Below are 18,705 nucleotides of genomic sequence, written 5' to 3'. Positions count from 1 at the left end.
TTTAAGATATGTCTAGTGAGAGCAAGGTGAGAGCGGAGACGATACACCTAGTGAGAGCTCAGAAGGCTGTCTAGCGAGAACGCAAACGGTCGAAGTTGAATAGTACCCAGCGAATGACGACAAATAGTAACCCGTCTATCATCCCTTGCGAGTAAATTAGCCACCTAGAGATATTCGAGAGGGCTGGCGCAGGATTCGAACGAGTTGCGAGCTGTTGGATGAGACGAGCGAGTGATACGGCGATGAGGAGGGTGTACGCGAGCGGATAGAGCATGAGGAGGACCGAGAGTCGTCGATTGACCTGTCGAGGGGATAGTTGTCCGCGAGACTTTCGGCGATTCTCGGTATGTGGTTGCAAGATTTCATCCTGACCCCGAGCGGCCGTGTCGTCGATACGGAATTGAGAGAGTGTCGAAAGTTGTACCGAGGGTCGTCGAGAATCTTTAACAGTTGAACGACCACCTTCGAGATCGGAATCGGGGGAAGAGGATGATTCGGAATGCGAATCTTCCGGAAGAGGGACAGGGAAGGGGTTCGAGAATGGTGCCGTGTCGAGACGAGGTTCTGGATTCGGTGAAGCGGGGATCGGAGCGAGGGCATGAACTGCGGGATTCGTGCTAGGTGCACCTTTCATCAACGTGACATCTGACTTCTGTGCGTTCGATCCAGCCGAAGACCGCCTTGTCCAACTTGACATCCTCCGAGGTAAAACCACCGAGAATCGTTTCGAAGTTTTCGCTCCGTTTTCCGCCTCATCCGATCCTTCCCCAGTTTGCGACATCGAATTCGAGCCCGATCCGAATAGTTTCATATCGCGGCGTTGGAAGAAGATGAGGAGGCGTGAGTAGAGGAGGATAACGCATACTAGGACGAAAGCGCGAGGAATGAAAATCGAAAGGTTCGAGGCGTTCGTATTCGGTCGGAACCAGCAGACTCCTCGGACGTCGACGAGGTCGAAAGTAGCGGTGAGGGCGATGGCAGGGATGAACGAGAAGAGGAAGGTGATGGCAACGATGATGGGGAAAGTGAATCGATGTTCGAGACGAGCGGTCACGCTTGAAAGAGGGTGAGCGAGGGATGCGAACGTGATGCCGGAGATAATGAGGGTGAGACATGCACTGCCGAATGTTGAGAATTGATCTAGTGGGTTCGAGGGGGTTAGCCGAGTTTGAGCTGCAGGAAGAAAGCGAACGGAAGCGAAAGATTCTCACAAAAGAATCCAGAGGCATTGCACGCTGGCGAATTCGTAACGAAAGGCATCCCTCTCAACTCGTTGATAGATCCGGCTCTGGGGAACGAAGAGACGCGGTTTATGTTTAGTGAAAGGAATTCAAAGATCCCAGAGGAAGAGGAACTCACAAGGTATCGGCCGCTTGAACCATATCTATTACGCCGAGTGCACATACCACTTTCTGTCTGATATGGTGCCGCTGCGACGAGAAGGCGAATCCGAGGAGGATGGAGATGGACCCGACTAAACTGAGTGCGCTAATCGCACAATCTGCGATCGTCGCTCCCTTCGCCATTGATCCTGTCCCTACTATAACTCTAAGTTGACCGTGGAAGAATCCAGCTCGTAAAGCGGTGAGAGAGGTTTGGCGATTGGAGAGTGGAGAAATAAGGTGGAAATTGATGAATCTCTTTCGGAGGAAGAGTGCCGCAAACTAGGTCGTTAACGTGTAAAGGAAGAAGAGGAGGGCGTTACAGCCCTTCCTCCCGAGTCTGCAGGTCGGAGGTCGAAGGGAGAGAGTGAGAAAGCGTGGAAAACGAAGCGGGCTGGCTTCATAAATTCGTTTCTGCTAAATTCGTTTGCGGTTTGCGGTTCGCGGAAGGAGCTAGCGAGGTTCTCCCGGAAGTTTCTCTCTCTCTCCGCACAAGTTCCGAAGAGAATTTCCGCATGTGATCTCACAAAAGAACGATAGAAGCAAAATTGCTCCGAAACGGGACAACAAAAAGGACCCTGCTTCCAGACGAACCCTTCCAGACCCAAGTCCAGAGACGATCTAGATTGCCGAGGAGTCGCCGGACAGAGAGAGAGGAGAGGAGGGAACACACAACAACAAGCGATTCGATAGGATCGACCGAGAATTCGAAGGGAGAGGGGAACAGAGAAAGTCGACTTCGGGAAGGAACTCAAAAGTAACTGTACTGAACGTTTTCCACTTATTCTTCCTCTTTGTCCCATCGAATCTTCCGTGCGTACTCTCGGATGTTGGAGTGGTATTGCTCCTTGACGTTTTCGCGATTTCCCGATACGATCTCGAGAATCGCATTGTTCAGCTCGGTTCTAGACGAGGAGTGCAACAGGTCAATTTCTCGACAACTGCTGAGTCGACTCGCTTGAGAGATGAAGTTCTTACGATCCTAGTACGTCTACATGATCAGCTGTAGCAGTCCCTCCTCTCGGGTCGAAAGCACTCGGAGCATGCAGAAGTTCGTGAGTGACAACTTTGACTCCTCCAGGGTTGTACCTCTTGCGCTGCAGAATGACAGGGAGCGAATCAGTATCACAGAGTCCGTCGTATTCGAAGCGTTCTCGTACCTGCCACCCCTCTGTGCACATCGATCCCAAACTAAGCAATGATACTGTTCCGTCTCCATCGTTGAATACCACACCACTTCTCACTTTAGGCTCGTGCTCATCTGCGAGGGTGACACTTCCATCGATGTAGACTTTTCGAGACAGAGGCAAGTCGAGAGGAGCTCGAGGGGTGCAATCTGTCGAATTTGGTTCGATGCAGATGGGCGAATTCGGATCAAGATCGATGGTCGGACTTTCGTCGTGTTCGTAACCGCCTAAGTCGAAGCTCGGTACAGTGAGTTGCGCTATGCACGAGACAGGCAGGAAGGTGGAAGAAACTTACCTTGCTGGTAGAAGTAAGCGCGCTCCGTCTCTTTTCCAGTTCCATAGACTTCAGAGACACGGTAAGCAAGTCAGATCAATCAGACGAGTCTGTCGATGATGGAGAAACGACTCACGGCAAGTGATGGTCAAACTGGGTGCTTTCGGTAGTTGAACCTCGAGAGGGTTCGACCATTTCGTGTGATCGTCGTTGTTCTTGATGAGCTGTTCTTCGTTCCTCTCGAAGCCAAACTACCCGACAAGTGCTATCAGCGCAGGTCTTCGCCCATATAACGGGAAATGGGGAGTGATGGAAATGTAAACTGAGGGCTAAGAGCTTACCGAGAAATTCGAAGCGAGCATTTGTTGATAAGAGGTGGGAACCTTTTCTAAGATGAAGCTTGTAGCATCGTTAAGAGTAAGATTCGGGTAAATTGTGTCTGAGTTGACTTCAGAGGTGTTTTCGAACTTTTCCGGTCGGAAGTAGCTATCAGAATCAACGTTTAGTTCCTGTCTGTCTCTACGGTGAGAGCTGCGAGACACTCACTAGAGACGACCCCCAGTTAGTTGAGAGTTTGGAGGATCGTCAGGAGCGGTATGCTCGTCTCCCCAAACGTCGTTACCTCCTTTCAACATCATCGATGCGGCTCCAGCCCAACTTCTGAACAGTTTCGCTCGATCCGATCTCGAGAAGCTAGGGGTGTTCAAAGGAGTCAAGAGTGAATGAGCGAATAGGGAGAAGAGAATCCAAGTTTCCGAAAACGAACAATTTTTCTAGTAAATAAGCACCCGCGATATTGACCTCGACAGTGTCTGATTCAAGCGAAAGAATCAAAGTCAGTCAATAATTTACTCTCGTTCAGTGAAGGATTTCTCACCTCTCATTTCTCCACTGACGAGAGCCGCCATAGCTTTTGGTACTCCCAACAGTGTACCAGCGATATTGATCCAATCTGAAACGTGTTTCTCGACCCAATCTGAACCGCCATTGCCATAGTGAGGTGATTCGACCCATCTAGCGAAGAACCAAGAAAATTGATCAATTTCTCGATCATTCTGACCTGAGAGAGGAACTCGACGAGACGTACTTGAAGAACCACTGATGAGTACAGATGAATACTGCTCAGCGTTCGACGTTTACGAGATCGAAGAGAGCCAAGACTCACGAGTAAAACAGTGGAACCCATTGAATGCGAGACGAGTACAGTTTTCTTTTCGTTGATGGCGAGGTTGAACTCGATAGCTGATTTCAGACGTGAGAAGTATCGATCTCGGACTTCGAGGTTGTAGTATCTGGAGATGAGGAGATAGAAGCTCCAGTCAGTATGGATGTAACCTGAATTATCGGCGGGTGAAAAGCCCTCACGCTAGCCGCCAATCATAGCTGTCGCGGCGTTAGAATTTCCATCGTTAGTACAGTTTGCAAAAAAGAATGAGCCGGAACGAGCGTACGAATGCATAGCGAGGTCGTCGTGATCGTAACTCAAAACTGCGAGATTCTCGATAACTTTTTGCCAGATCCCTATGTGCACAGCGAGAAGTGAACGTGAGCTCGAGCTCGAGACGACTAACGTGAAAAACCACTGACAATACCCTGGCATGAACGCTGTTGCCGCGTCCAACCCTTGAGCCGCTCTGACTTTGTATCCCTCCGGATCGAGTCCAGTGAATGGATCCAACGACATTGCACGAACCCAGGCTTCTTTCGAAGTCACGATCGAACGAATCATCGACGTGCTCGCCCAAATACGTTTGCGAAAGAATGAAGCTGCATCGGGAGCTGTTGACCATGATTCGAGACCCTGGACGTTCGATCAAGAAAGGTGAGTCAAACCCAGCAGACGTACAAGCGGAAAAGCAATCCCGACGCACAGAAGAGACGATACCCGGAATGAGAATGACTGCGTGCTTCTTTGTTAACCCACGCTCTTTCGCGTCTCTCCCCACTTCAAAGCTCGTCGTTCTACTGTTGAGCCATTCTCTTCCAGGAGCGACGAGTTCGCTCAGATTGAGTCCGGCCGACAAGGCGGGGAGATCGAGGTTCTGTAAGTCGAGGTAAGAGGAAATATTGTCGAGGTCGAAATTCGAGAACGAGTTAAGGGGGTCCCCTTCGGTCAGGAGCCAGCTGTTCTCGCGCAACAACGCTCAGCCACTTCATCCCGAGTTGGTCAATGCGCGTAAGATGAGCTCACCCTCCGACCAAGCTGCCTAGTAACGCTCCGACGACGAACCAAAGTCTCCGTTTCGCAAACGTCTTCTTCGTCAACGTCTTCTTCGGTTCGAACGGAGCGGCATGTAAAGCGGCCAAGAATGAATCGCTTAGGTCTAGCTCGTGGAAAGGTGTTGTAGGCGCATCGAGGGAAAGTCGGCCAGTCGTTTCGTCCATTTTGACCCTATACAACACGTCCGGATCAACAAGCTCTTTCGGATGAGGTAGACACGACGTGAGCTCACTTTGGGTCTCCCTGGCCTTTCCTACGTTGAAGGAGGGGGATCGACTTGATGGCCGAACTTTCACTCTTCTTCTGAGGGCGCCAGTTGTCGTTACCATTCCGGTCATCTGGAGGTGGTGACGATTTCTTTGCTGTTCGCTTCCTTGGTGTCGACATTTTGTGGGAGTGCGGGAAGAGGGGAAACAAGAAAGTTCACTGACGGTCTCTGTTTGAGTTAATTCACCATCTCCTCCGACCTAGTTCAGCCAGCACAAGCCGCGATTATACAGTGCCATCGCAAGGAAAATCCGAAAGCGTCAATCAAGTTTCGATCCCGAATCCACCGTCATCAAAACTGGAGGAATTGGAGCATCTCGTCGACCGGGGCGAGTGGGAAGCAGCGTTACCACTCGCCTTGGAGCTTGAACTCGATCCAAATTATGTATCCTACCTCGCGCAACAACTCTTGATCGCCCTCCTTCCCGCTCTCGACGTTCCCTTACTCGACGACCTCTCTCCTCGAATCACGGACAAGTCCTGGCTCGCAGCGACTTGTATCAGAATCGTATTGAATACCGACAAGGTCGCAGTTGCGAAGAGAGCGATCGACGTAGGGATACAAGCGACGGCAGAATGGATAGATTTGAATTCAACTTTGAGGGACGCAGCGGGAGAAGGAGAGCTCGACAAGGTACAAGAGCTAGCAGAGAACAACGACGAGGTTAGACGGATAGCGAAAATCAGGAGAACTCTCTTCGAGCAGGGAGACAAGGTGAAAACGTGGGATCTCGTTTGGGGGAAACGGAAAGGAGAACCAGACACGGTCAAAGGTGCGAGCAAAGCCTTGCCAGAGACTGAGGGGGAGGAAGAGGAAGATCACGGATGGGACGACCTCGATTTGCCGCAAGAAGCACAAGGAGGAGGAGGAGACACCGAAGAGACCAGTTCCGAAATCACCTCTCCAGATCTTCCTACCTCTCCCTCACAACCTCGACTGTGTACCTTTCTATCGGAACCTCTCATCGATACATCACTAGGTCTCGCTGCCTTTGGCGCCGCCGACGAACTCGCAAACGTTTGCCGTCGACATTCGAAGGAGCTTTGGCCAGTACGAACTCGACTGCTCGAAGCGGTCCCGGAATGGCTCGAACCCGAAGGTTACATCTGGCTGCTCCCCGCTATCGACTCAAAAGGTCTCGAAGCATTCTGGTTCGACCTCGCGCCGTGGCGGACAGTTCCCGATTGGAGCGAGCAAATCTTTTCGACCTCTCCTTCTGCTCCACCGGAAGACCGACGATCATCAGACGAGCTTACCACATTCTACATCTCTCACATCGAAAGTATCGTTTCCCTCGGCTTCATCAATACGGCCCTCTCGCTTGTTCAACACGGAGCTTCGAAAGGAATCGCGGGACTCGACGAACTCGGAGAAGAATTGTCTCTCCTCAGCAAGCTCGTCTACGATCGTCCGGTCCGACCCTCCTCATCTTCAGCTTCTCAAGAAGATCTCGTCCTCAGTTACTGGCGAACCCTCGAACCCGAACAAATAATTCGCGCCTATCTCGCTCATTCAGACTCGACCAATTTGGCAAGTTCGATTCGCCGTCTCGTCCTCCCATACCTCTCTGTTCTCGAATCTCGACTCGAACGAGCTGGAAAGCCCGACCCGTCGCTGTCAGATCGACTCCTCTACGACTACGCCCTTTCCCTCTCTTCCGATTCTCGCGACCTAGAACTTCTACACGCCATCTTTGAATCTTCGAAACCGACTCTCCCGACAGGAGCAAGGATAATCAAGGACGACAAGGATCTCGCGAGAATTGCCCTCGCGTGTCTTTACGGAAGTCGGTCGATCGACGAACCCTCGATTGTCGCGATGGGTAAGATCTTTGAATGTCTTCCAGCATTCTCGGATACTGCCACCACGTCCTCGACCTCTCAGATCGACCTCTTCTCGTTCGCGGCCTCCTCGACTCCGCACTTTTCTTCCCCAAAAGCGATCTTCTCCGCCCTCTCCGATGCCTCGCCCTCGACCCTTTCCCACTGCCTCGACCTCCTTGACCTCCACCTCTCGCAACTCGAAACGTTCTCCCGCTATTCGAGTCCAACTCCCCTCTCGTGGTTCCTGACCTCGCATCATTCTGAATCGGCACAAAGAGCCTGGGCAACTCGATTAGCCCGAACGGCAGCGACTGGAGGAGGAGGACATCGAGGAAACGCTGGAGAGTTTGAGAGTGAGGATGAATGGATGGGACTAGGGGAAGTGCTGAGAGAGTTGACGGATAGTCAAGGAGAGGAAAAGGATGGAAGTGGGAAGAAAGGAATGGGGAAAGCTTTCTGGTTACTCGAGGAGGAAGAGGTGTGGAAGATCTTCTTTGGAGGACTACTGGGCGCTGGTCGTGAGCTTCCGATACTCTACTCTCTTTTTGCCCCAAACTGACGAACAATTTTGTTTCCAGGGTTTTCGCTCACTCGTTCTCTGTTCAACCCGAGCTCGACCAAAGCACCTCTCGAACCAAACGTCGTCGAAGATCTAGTAGTCTCGGCATCAAGAGAGTTCTACGATAACGCAGAGGAAGGAAATATGAATCGAGGTGATATGAAATTGGCTTTCGACTGGTCAGTTTCTCTTCCTCACACTGTCGCATGCTTGTGGAGTTGAGCTGATCGCCTACGCGATGATAGTCTCTCGGCTGCTCCTCAAACGCCACGGATTCGACAAGAACGAGATTTCATCGAAGCTACCTCTCGACTTTGCTCATTCCGACTCGAGTCTCGACCTGGAATCCCGATCACTCCAATCGAGATTCGACACTCGACCGATCGTCTCTCTTTACTCTCAAAGCTCTTGTCGATCAATGAAGACGCGTTTCGCCACCCCGACATGCTGCTCGAACTCGTGAACAAACTTGGCTATCGAGGCGACAAACTCGCGGAAGTGAGAACTCTCTCAATGATCGGAGATGCCGCCATATCGGCGCGAGACTTTGAACGAGCGGCAGAAATGTGTGAAAGAATGGTCGAAGTCGTGGAGAGGATGAAGAAAGTAGCTGGGAAAGGGAAAGAGAGACGACCCGATTCGATCTCGACACCATCCTCGTTTGGAACGACTCCGACGAGCTCGACGCAGCATCTACCACCGTCGGAAGAGGCGGCTTCGTTCGCCTGGAGGTTCTGTCTACAACTCGGCAAGAACCCAAACTTCGCAGATTCCTCGAGGAGGATGCAGATTCTAGGTCAAGCCCTCGTACTCTGTCCACCAGAACAAATCGCTGGTATCTTACCAGTGTGGACCGAGACGGAGAAGGCGGTAGCGAAGGACAATCGACGGAAAAAATTGGAAGAACTCGAAACGAAAGCGAGAGGAGGGGAGAAGGATGCGGTTCTCGCTGCCGCTACTGCCGCCGGGGCTGGTGCCGTCAGAGTAGCAAACTTCTTGGCTGCTGCAGCTTCGGCGACGGCGAATTCGACCTCGAACCGGATCTCTCCCGCTCCCTCGCCCACTCCGCCGAGCCCTCGTCGTTCGACACCTTCTTCCGCTTCCCCTTCTCGATCACATTTCCCCTCTTCATTGAACTCTTCCCAGTCGAGCCATCTCGTATCGGAGGCGAGCGCTGCAGCTTCTCACACCCTCCGTCGCGCGGCAGCGTATCTTCCCTTCGGTCACTCTTCCCACCCTTCGTCGACCTACACCTTCTCTGCATCCGACGATCGAAGCTCTTCTCCGGCTTCCCCACCTCCGACCCGGCCAATTGCGCCTCAAACTCCTCCTCTGCCTTCCTCACCCCCCTCTCGTTTCGCCTCTGCTTTCGACTCACTCTCGAACGATCGGTCACCGACGAGGACGACACATTCGCACACGAACGGTGGGAGCTCTCAGCAGCAAGCGGGAGGGGGTTTCAGAGCGGGGTTGTCGAGCAAATTCACTCAGGGAGTCGGATGGTTGATTGGCGCAGACGAGCTGCTCGAACGGGAAAGACAGGAAGGTAGAGCTTAGTAATCGAAATGTCAGTTGGAAGCCGAGCACTCGTCGCAGCTGCGTAGACGAAGGTAAGAGCTTGAGAGGCCGGATCGCATCCGAGCGAAATACGAAGCGAGCCGGCCGAAAGTCTTGAGCGGGACAGGTACAGGATCCGCCATACGTCAAGAGGTGGCTTGCGGAAGCTCTGATGGTGTTTCGAGACGAGAACAAGGAGCGAGGCCATGGAGCAAAGAAAGGAATCGCGGATCCGAAACGGCTCGCTCGAATTGGGCCCTTGCTCCTCGCGCTCAATGACACTTTCTGTTACCTACCTCAGTTCCAAAAGCTGCTGTTGCTATCTCAACGAGCCGGTTTCATCGCGCACAATGAGAGATTTGATGATGACTCGATTTCCTCCCTCGAGCTTCACATTTTTTTTCTGTCGGAAAATAGAGTATACCGCGTATTTGCACATACTAGCCCTGCCCCAGCACCTGAGCCAGGTAGAACCAACTCGAGAGCCCCACCTGGTAAAGATCGGAGGTGCTTTTTTCTCTCTTCCCTCTCCTCACTCACTTCGATTCGTCTCCCACTTATTCGCATCGACTCGGAGACATCTCTTATACCTGCTCGACCTTGTGAATCGCCCTCGCGAGGCGTCGCTCTCGCCAAGATCTCCCTTTCAGATCAAGTTCCTCTTGATCTCTCGTTCCCCTTATCTCTCGACCTCACACCATGCTCGACAGTTCCCACTCCACGAGTCGTACATTCCTCAATCTTAGCGATGTCTCTACGACTCCTCCGACTCTCGTCAAACGCTGGAGTTCTCAACAAGGAGCTCTCCTCATCGGGAGGGGTCGTAAAGACCAAGAGAAGGAAGCACAAGACCCTTCCACTCCCTTCTTCCGTTCAGAGAAGACCAAAGTCATGAGTAGCTCGGATGCGACCCTCGTCTGGAGGAATGGAAACCCCCTCTTAGCCGATTCTCATTCCACGAACAAAACTTTCGTCAACGGTCAAGAACTCTCCCCTGGACATTCGCATACGGTGAGTACTCGCGACGAGCTCAGTCTGGTGCCGGAGAGCTGACTTTGTCCTCCGAAACAGATCGTTGATGGTGATGAAATTACGTTCGGTCGTAAAGTCGTTTCTTCGCGACACCACAACGGCGGTGAGTTCAGATGATTCTCAGTGAGTAGAGCTCAGCACGTAACTCACGATCTTATTTCCTTGCTAGTAGAAAGTGGAGAGCCTCTCGTCCTCCTCGCCGAAGTCTCACGCTCGACTTCCCCTCTTCACCGTCAACTCTCCCTCTCTCCCTCGGCCTCGCCCGAAGAAGACTCGAACCATTGCATCCGTCGCGAAAAGGACTCCACCGATGAGGACGAAGGGGGGTCACTGGCGTACACGTGTGAGGACGAAGAGCTAGACGTTCTCGACCGCAGTTCCGATCGTATTGAAGACGAAGACAACGCTCCTGAATCTACTCTCGCACCTCGACCCCTCTCGTCCCAAATCAAGAAGTACGGCTTCGGTCTATCGCAAGAAGATCTTCTCGCCAACTCGAGTGAGGAAGAAGGAGAAGGCAACGAAGATGTCAACGAGGAGGAGGAGGTGGAGAAAGAACGCCGCCAGTCGCCCTCCATCGAGAAGACGAAAGAGTTTTTCGACTCGATCGACTCGACTCCTTGGTCTCGCATCCGAAAGAACGGGAAGCGTGCTGAATCGGTAGACCGTGTTCTCCATGATGAACCGGACGCTCGTTCTCCCTTCTCTTCTCGACTTCCCTCTCCCGTCAGTCCGGCTCAAGACCAACAAGAACGTTCCTCCACCACCACTACCGTCCGTATCACTACCGCTGCACTCGACCTCTCGACACCTTCCTCTGAATCTTTCTCTCGATTCGAAGGGCCGCTTCGGTTCAACTTCCGTCGGGCAATCAATCCTCCCTTCACTCCTCCAACTCGATCTCGGTCTTCCTCTCATGATGTCGAAACTGCTTCCTTCGCTCGCCCTGCTCTCGATGTCGAGAAAGAAGACGACGTGTTCTCTCAAGCGAGTCAACTCCCTTCCCCTCAACTCTCGACTTGTTCCTCGCTCGAAGTCGACTCTTCGGAGATCGCTCAACGCGGAGGAGAAGGAGAAGAAGGATCAAGCGCAGGTTGCCCAGAACCTCTCGAACCTTTCAATAGCTACTTTTGTCCTGTTGCGAAGCTCGAAAAGTTGATCGATGATCTCGCCGCAAAGGAGGAAGAGGAGAACAAGATCGGCGAAGCTGAAACGACTGGTGAAGACGGACACGTTGGCAAGGAGGATACTGACGGAGAAAGTTACTGGATGGATGGGCAAGACGAAAGCGGAGATTCGAGCATCGAGGGAGATGGAGAGAAGGACGATTGTGGTTTCGACGAACTCGATCCTCCTCCTTTCGGAGTCACCGCAGCCGATCTCAACTCGACTATTCCCCTCACCAACCCAGAAGTTTTCGAACCCGACCGCGCTCAAGACGGTTCCTCCGACGGGAGGGGAAGGATGATCTACGTAGATCCTGATTTTGACGACGCTCTCGTCGACCCCGACTTTGATCAAGCCCTCCGAGAATTCGATTCGGTTATCGGAGGAGATCCCGATGTCGACGAGGTAGATCCAGACGACTCGATTCCCGAAGTCTATCACGATGATGAAAACGCCTATCCCATCGTCGAAGAGGATGAGGAGGAATCGAAAATGGACAGCGTTTGCAATGACCCTGAAGTTCTCAAAGAACTCTCCGATCAAGTCGATGCGGCGGATCGCACCGATACTCGTGAGTTCATCGACCTGCAAGAAATGGTTTTCGTATCTTTGCTAACCGTTTCAATGCGAATAGCCACCGCTGTCGAGACGGGATTCTCGAGACCTTCCCTCAAACGTCGTCTCTCTGACACCGACCTCGTCGAGGAAGAAGGAGGAGTTTCGACCGATTCCCTCGTCGTTCCTCCAGCGCCAGCTTCTCTCGCCCCTCCACTCAAACGTCGCCGTATCTCGGCTCACGTCGCGACCTTCGCTTTTGGACTCTTTACCGGAGTCATGAGTGCTGTCGCTGGTTTGAGCGCCTTGGGTGCCGCTCTCGAAGAAGACGACTGAAATTTTCTTCCCCCTTGCTCACTCGACCGTTCTCTCGCATCCGATGCCTGTACTGACTCTTTCCTCTCTCTTTTTGCTGTATCTCCTCTTTTCCCTTCAGTTGTTCCTGCTTTACCTTGCTTGTCGTCTCTACCTTTTACGCACTTTCACACTTCTTCTGTTTTTGTTCCTCTTTATGCCTTCTCTCCAGTTCGTCCTTCTCGTTGTTTGCTGTTTCACACCTCTACTCCCCCGTCATACTTCCAACTTGTTCTGCTTGTTCTCGTGCTGTTCTGCTCTCCTCTCGTCTGTCGTTTCGTCTGTAATTTTCTTTTCTCGCTCGTGAACTCTCTGGTCGTGTCAGTGTCGCCAACGCTTGCCGTGATTGCGTACTCCTTGAACCATCAAGGAAAATGAAGAAGACTCAACGAACGAAGCGATTCAAAGTCACGTGTGCGACATCCAATGTCTCGCAAGTTCCCGCTCTCACCCCGGTTCTAAGTCAGTTGAGCTTAGCTGAACGCTCTCCAGCTGGTTCTTGCAGTTGAGATATTTTTCATTGGAAAGGTGTTGACATTGAAGGTAGAACAAGTCAAACATGATAAAAGAGATAACTACTAAAAAGAATCTCTACAACCACGACGCAAATTTAGCCCTTAGCCTCGCGGTCTTGATAAAGTGGCATGATACAGTGAGCAGTTCCCTTGTCCTCCAAGTCAGACAGTCTCAACCTACAAAAGTTGTTCTATGTAGCCTTTGACCGTCTTCACAGTGAGATCAGAGGGAGAGGAAGAGTAGCGGAGCGGATCTGTAGGCGAGATCTTCGAGCTTTGACCAATGTCTGATCCGCAACAGTGACCATTGTTTGGAGAGTAGCGTGATTACTATTGTCAACTATATGCCTCAGAGTAGGCAGACCTGGAAGGTTCTTGTGAGCAGATAAGGTTGCTGGCGTGGATCCCTTTGTCCGAAGGTGGCATAATTTGCGAGAATCTATTTGTGGTCGACGCGGTTGTAAGCTTTTTCTTGATTGGACGAGAAGGAATGGGTTTAACCTCTTGACAAGGACTGAGGCAACGATCTGACAGTCTGCTTTGCAGAGGGAAATGGGTCGATAGCGCAAGAGGAGGGAGGCATTGGTGTTTGTTTTTTGGGATTTGAAGAGGAGCCGGACTCGAGCTTCAGTCTGCAAGGGTCGTAGGAATTCTTGGTCCCATGCCACATTGGAGGCATCAGCTAACTTGTGAGAAAGGAGAGGGAGCCCTGCTTGTAGAACCCACAGGGGAGCCCAAGAAGACTGGGACTTGAGGAGGAGGGAGCTGATTCAGTTGCGTCCGAAATCTCATCCACTGAAATGGGACTATCATGCTTTGCTGCAGCTGTAAGGTCCCATTGTTGAGCGAAGCAAGGGTCAGAGGAGGGGGAAGAGGCAAGAATTGGCTTGCGGAAGTTCTGTCAAGATGTTTCAGTTTCAGGTTTGTTTTGCGTCAAGGGTGTGAACTGTGACGTGAAGTGGAAGTGAGCATGAGCAAGTGCCTCCCTGAGGTTGATAGTCTGCAACGAGTCTGGTAGTTGGATGGTGTGGAAAGCTGAGGAGGCTGTTGCCCTGCAAGTTTTTGGTGGAGGGGTTTTTTGTAAACTGAGTAGTTCTATCTGATCTCGATCAGCGATGTCAAAGTGAACAAAGTGAAGAAGAAAGAGAGCACTATCAGCAACGGAGAGATGGTCAATGAGAGAGAAAATGCGCGGCAGTCCCACACAAAATCAGGGGAAAGCGTAAGTCACTAAGATAGGGAGAGAGTATAACAAATCGGAGTAAGAACGACAACTAGACAGACCAGAAGCCAATAATGAGAGAAGCACGAACATCAAACAAAGAACGAATGATGAGACCGCGTTCAGCTCGGATGTATTCTCCAACAGGCTTGAGTGTTCGCTTTTGCGTCAGGGTAGATAGGGAGGGAAGATCAGAGGAAGAGGGAAGCTGCGCATTCCTTGTTGAGAGTGCTGAGTTTGTCTTGGATTCATATCCATCGAGAATAGATTGAGGAAGTTGGGCCTTCGTCACTTCCGAGTTCCGCAAGTTGAGTCTCCAGGAAAAGTTATCAATTTTCCTCTGTACGGTATCAGTCGTGAGCAAATCAAGATGGGAACAACACTATCTGTCTATTAGCAACTTCCCACCTGTAGTCCGGAGGGAGGGGTTGGAGACGAGGTTGGAGGTCAGAGGAATACCAGTCCGCGAAGGGGCCTGCAAAATTTACATCAGAGAAGAGGGAAGGGTGGATGTGGCGGGTGAAGGAGTCTGTTGTAGAAAATAAAGAGGTGGAGCAGGGGTCTGAGAGGTTGAGAACTGTGAGCGCAGGTCAATGGTAGGATACGGGAGCGTTGTGGCCAATGTAGGTGTTGACGCGCACTTGATTTGTGCCAATTGCTGACCAGGATGTGATCAATCTGTGACCACAAGCCGATGTTGTTGCTGTAGCGGTGAGGGCATGTGAAGAGGGGCTTTGAGGGGTGTCGTAGATGGATCACATATTCAAGAGAAACTGGAAAGCGGGAAGTTAGCTCCTTCCAGTACTAGGTCATCCTACTTTCATTCTTCCGGTGATTACGGGGATTTGGGTGCCCCCAGACTGGATGAGAGAGAGGGCGGGAGGACGCTAAGGAGGAGTTGAGTTGAAAAGATGAGGGTTTCAGTCGGCTCGATCTTTGATGCTGTCGAATCCCAGGGCATGTGGTTGGAGTAGGAAGATAAAGGGAGATGCTGAGGAGGATGAGACTTTGTCACGGCACGAGAGAACTAGGGCTTGGTTCTGCGCTGTAGCGAAATTCTGAACGTTCCAGGTGACTGCTGTCAAATTTACTGGTTAGTGAGAGGGAGAACCTCATTTGTATTGTTAAAGGCAGTCAACTCAGTGGGGGAGGAGTTGGCAGGATTAGAAGGGGAAAGCAAACTTTCGCAAGTCCTTGAATGAGAGACTGGAACAAATTCTAGGTTGGAAGAGGAACTGCCAGTAACTCCACCACTATCACTCCCTCTACTTTTTTTTTTCGATACACCAAAAAAGTGTTGTCTCAGTGTCGCTGACGAGACAGTAGACAAACGGAGCGCACAGTACTCTCCACGGACCTCAAGATTTCATCGCAAAAAGCACGCCAACGGTGGGATTCACAAAAAGAATGGTGCAATATTGAGACGTTGCCTTTGGCTCACCGTCAGAATCTTCAGTAGTTGAACTTACCGGTCTGAGAGGCCAGTCTGGCCAGACCTGGTAAAGGAGGAATTCCGCCTGTTCCAATTGTTATCACATTTGAGCAGGGAGCACGTGAGAGGGAGAACGCTGCACGTCAAGTCCGCAATGCTCTTGGAAAGTAGACGTTGGTCTCTTACCTGCAGGGGGGGACAAAGGATACGGCTCGCAGTGTAAAGGTCAGAAGAAACGAGCTCAAAACGTTTCTCCTCTTGTTCTGTGCATTCTAGTCTGCATGGGTCCACACTGACATCGTAGTGATCTCACAGAGCAATCAGATTGACTAGTTCCAGCCCTTTCTGCCTATCTGACACCATTGCGACGGAGTATCCCCCGGAACATTGGAGAGAGGAGAATCTTGATGCGTACCTTGAGACTACTGTTTTTGCGTTCTTTGGATTTGCTCTCTTCCAGTGTCCCAAGGCCTGTCTGCAATCGTGGTCATTCTTGCCAGGGTTTCACCACCATGAGTGGTTCTATCTGTAGGCAATCTGAGTAGTCTGTCAGAGCTGTATGTCCACTTGACGAGGGCTCCCTCTGCTGGGGAGAACGCATCATTGCCTCTGATAGAGTCACCAACCTCGACTTCAGAACTTGCAGATGGACAAATTTGTACACTCTCTCACAACCCTTCAAACTCTTCTTGGACTTCAGGCAAACCTGCCGTCTCGCACATTGATGAACAATAGGATGAGCAAGAAAACCAAACGTTGTCTGTTGCTTGAGTAAACAGAGTTTGGTGCAGTCTTGTGCCACTCTGAACACTGACAACCAATACTGCAACCACAATTGCAAGTTTCCTGATATGAGCAGGATCAGCTAGACCTGAAACAAGTAGGACATTGACATGGTCTGACTTCCTGAAAGGTTGCTCTGTGTGTCATATGAACGCTTCAGGAATAAGGCAAAAGTATAGCTCTATGCAAGACCACTGTCACAGCTCTTTGAGCCATCCACCTCACAGGTATGGTTGTGCTAAGACATACAGATAAAACCAGATTTGACCAGATCAGACCAGCGTATTTGGTCAAAGACATCACACGTTCACACAACTTTGCTTTCTCCATTGTGACAGTCAAGTACAGAAGTAGAGGGGTCCGGACAGAAGCAAGGCTCTTAGTCCAGACTGGTGTGCCACAAGCTCCAGGGTACATGCATGCCTTGCAGGCTTGTTCTTGTTTTGTATGTTTACGGGCACAAAGTGGAGCTGAGCCATGAATGAAGGGAGGAGAGAGGGAAAAGAGCAAAGGGAGAGAAGAGAGCGAAGGGAGAGAAGAGAGAGAAGAGAAGTGTGAGCTTTGACTGGGATTCGCATAGAAACATCACAGTCATTGATTGCCAGCAGAGGTGCCAATTCCTGGACAGACTGCATCATTCCTCTGGGGCAAGGTGTACCTCTCAAATTGTTTAGCTATGCTGTGTGTACTGTGTCCTTATGTGACTTGGAGTGTCAGAAGTCACGGAGTAAAGCGCAAGTTTTGTGGAGCAATAAGAGCACAAAGCTGCCTTGATGTTGTATCTGCTTGTCCCTCTGAGAGTACCTTATGGCTCGTGTTATACCTCTACATCTCTATTGTTACAGCGATCGATTCCTTGATTGTAACATCTGACAATGTAGAGTGGTTAGAGCAGCAAATGTTTACACCATAAGACCTGGTGTTTGATTCCCTAGCATGTCATATTTTCCACAAGACTACTCGCTGAACGCTCGCTAAATATCTATCACTTGTTATTTTCTACCAGATTTCTATCTGAGATCTGAAGTCCTTCGAGCACAGAGAATACTTCCTTTGCCGCTTTGGTTCAATTTTCTGCATCCTAGTATGAATTCCAAGCTCACTAGATCCCACGTTTCTTGCTTCCTTGGCTTCCTCTCAAGAAATCTTCTTGTCCCTGTGTTTTCCATCTGTCTCTGGACCCAGACACTAAACTGTCAAACTCTCACAAAACGATCACTCAGGTTCTATCTCCTTCTTCCATCTCATTTGCAGCCGTTCTGTCATCCTCCGTCTTGCTTATATCGGCTGCTGGCATATCCTGGCCTATCACGTTCAATTACCTTCTACTCACTCGTAGGCAAGTGGTCAACGGACACTTGCCGATAAAAGCAAGTGCGTTTCTCTCTTTCTTCATGCAATGCACAACATTCTGAACCTTGACCTTGCACTGAAAGCGAGGGAGGTGTTGTCTCTGCTCTGTCCAGCGTTGTCTCCTCATTGTTGCATTCTGAGTGACACTTGGATCTCCCCCCTACATAATTCTCCCTGATCTTGTCCTGCTGCCAAAGCGGTCTTCCACTCATTGCTCTCGTTTCTCCCTCTCACATCTCAATCTAGTCTCCTTGCAAGGTGGTGCTAGCTACCACTTCCGTACTCTGACCTTGAACAGGACTCTTCTCTTGCCCAATCCGGACTGCTCTTCCAGGTGTTCTCAACAGTGACAGACCCCCCCGAGACAGGGAAGAAATGGGCATCTAGACACAGGAGCAGAATTGGGAGAGAGCCACAGGGCACAAAAGCGTCAGTATACTGCGCATATTGATCCCTTGCCACAGCACTTGTTCTGCTGTCTTAATGCCATGTACAGCTCCAGGCAGACAGTGAAGTTTCAACAGTGGAGTCTTATGTGAGGATGTGTATGCAGCTGGAACTCATAGGTTGGCAAATGGAGAAGTTGTGTCCCTCTTGAAACTATGGCTCACACCTAAGTTTGTTTCCTCTGTTCTCCCTTGTTTTTGATTGCTGCTAGACCAGAGCTGTCCCACAGCAAAGCGTGACAAGAACGACAAGCAGCAACAAGCAAGTGATTGAAGGGATATGTTCTCCAGGCCTTGAGTGTAGCTCTTTGCAGTATTGTCACTTCACTACTCCAAAAAAAATTTCCTCCAGACCTCCTCTCGCACAGTATGAGCCAGAAACAATCCAAAGCCCATGTAGTTACTCCTTGTCTCTTTGTCCACTATGCGTTGCAGGCGGAAGACATGCTGGGTTTCTCATTTGGAGCACAAGTCAAGTTATTGTGTGAGCGTCGAGCGAGTAGTTTTTGTAAAAACTATGACATGCTAAGGAATTGAACCCCAGATCTTCTAGTGTACACGTTTGCTGCTGTAAC

The 18,705-nt window shown here is 50.8% G+C and overlaps 4 protein-coding genes across 4 annotated transcripts; 2 read left to right on the top strand and 2 right to left on the bottom strand.

Annotated features, from left to right (window-relative positions):
* Positions 1-70: 70 nt before the first annotated feature.
* Positions 71-1,526, bottom strand: JCM6883_005178 (uncharacterized protein; the record flags this gene model as incomplete). Its single annotated transcript, XM_076630300.1, has 3 exons — positions 71-1,140; positions 1,212-1,288; positions 1,360-1,526. The coding sequence occupies 3 exons, from the start codon at positions 1,524-1,526 to the stop codon at positions 71-73; spliced, it is 1,314 nt and encodes a 437-aa protein (XP_076489692.1).
* A 637-nt stretch (positions 1,527-2,163) lies between these two features.
* On the bottom strand, positions 2,164-5,228 carry LRO1 (phospholipid:diacylglycerol acyltransferase; the record flags this gene model as incomplete). Its single annotated transcript, XM_076630299.1, has 16 exons — positions 2,164-2,287; positions 2,361-2,479; positions 2,543-2,796; positions 2,865-2,912; positions 2,980-3,094; positions 3,185-3,329; positions 3,390-3,536; positions 3,610-3,655; positions 3,721-3,857; positions 3,931-3,941; positions 4,009-4,135; positions 4,209-4,226; positions 4,295-4,364; positions 4,431-4,644; positions 4,715-4,967; positions 5,035-5,228. The coding sequence occupies 16 exons, from the start codon at positions 5,226-5,228 to the stop codon at positions 2,164-2,166; spliced, it is 2,022 nt and encodes a 673-aa protein (XP_076489691.1).
* A 42-nt stretch (positions 5,229-5,270) lies between these two features.
* Positions 5,271-9,271, top strand: JCM6883_005176 (uncharacterized protein; the record flags this gene model as incomplete). The annotated part of the gene is made up of 4 exons (XM_076630298.1): positions 5,271-5,275; positions 5,536-7,673; positions 7,734-7,893; positions 7,960-9,271. 4 exons carry the CDS (start codon positions 5,271-5,273, stop codon positions 9,269-9,271), a joined length of 3,615 nt encoding a protein of 1,204 aa, XP_076489690.1.
* A 699-nt stretch (positions 9,272-9,970) lies between these two features.
* Positions 9,971-12,361, top strand: JCM6883_005175 (uncharacterized protein; the record flags this gene model as incomplete). Its single annotated transcript, XM_076630297.1, has 4 exons — positions 9,971-10,282; positions 10,343-10,406; positions 10,476-12,041; positions 12,105-12,361. 4 exons carry the CDS (start codon positions 9,971-9,973, stop codon positions 12,359-12,361), a joined length of 2,199 nt encoding a protein of 732 aa, XP_076489689.1.
* Between the last annotated feature and the right edge of the window lie 6,344 nt (positions 12,362-18,705).

The sequence above is a fragment of the Sporobolomyces salmoneus genome, assembly GCF_050403485.1.
Source record: "Sporobolomyces salmoneus JCM6883 DNA, S_salmoneus_JCM6883_v1_ctg9, whole genome shotgun sequence".
Classification (NCBI taxonomy): Eukaryota; Fungi; Basidiomycota; class Microbotryomycetes; order Sporidiobolales; family Sporidiobolaceae; genus Sporobolomyces; species Sporobolomyces salmoneus.
Note: the sequence above shows the minus strand (reverse complement) of the source record. Positions and strands in the feature narration are given on the sequence as shown.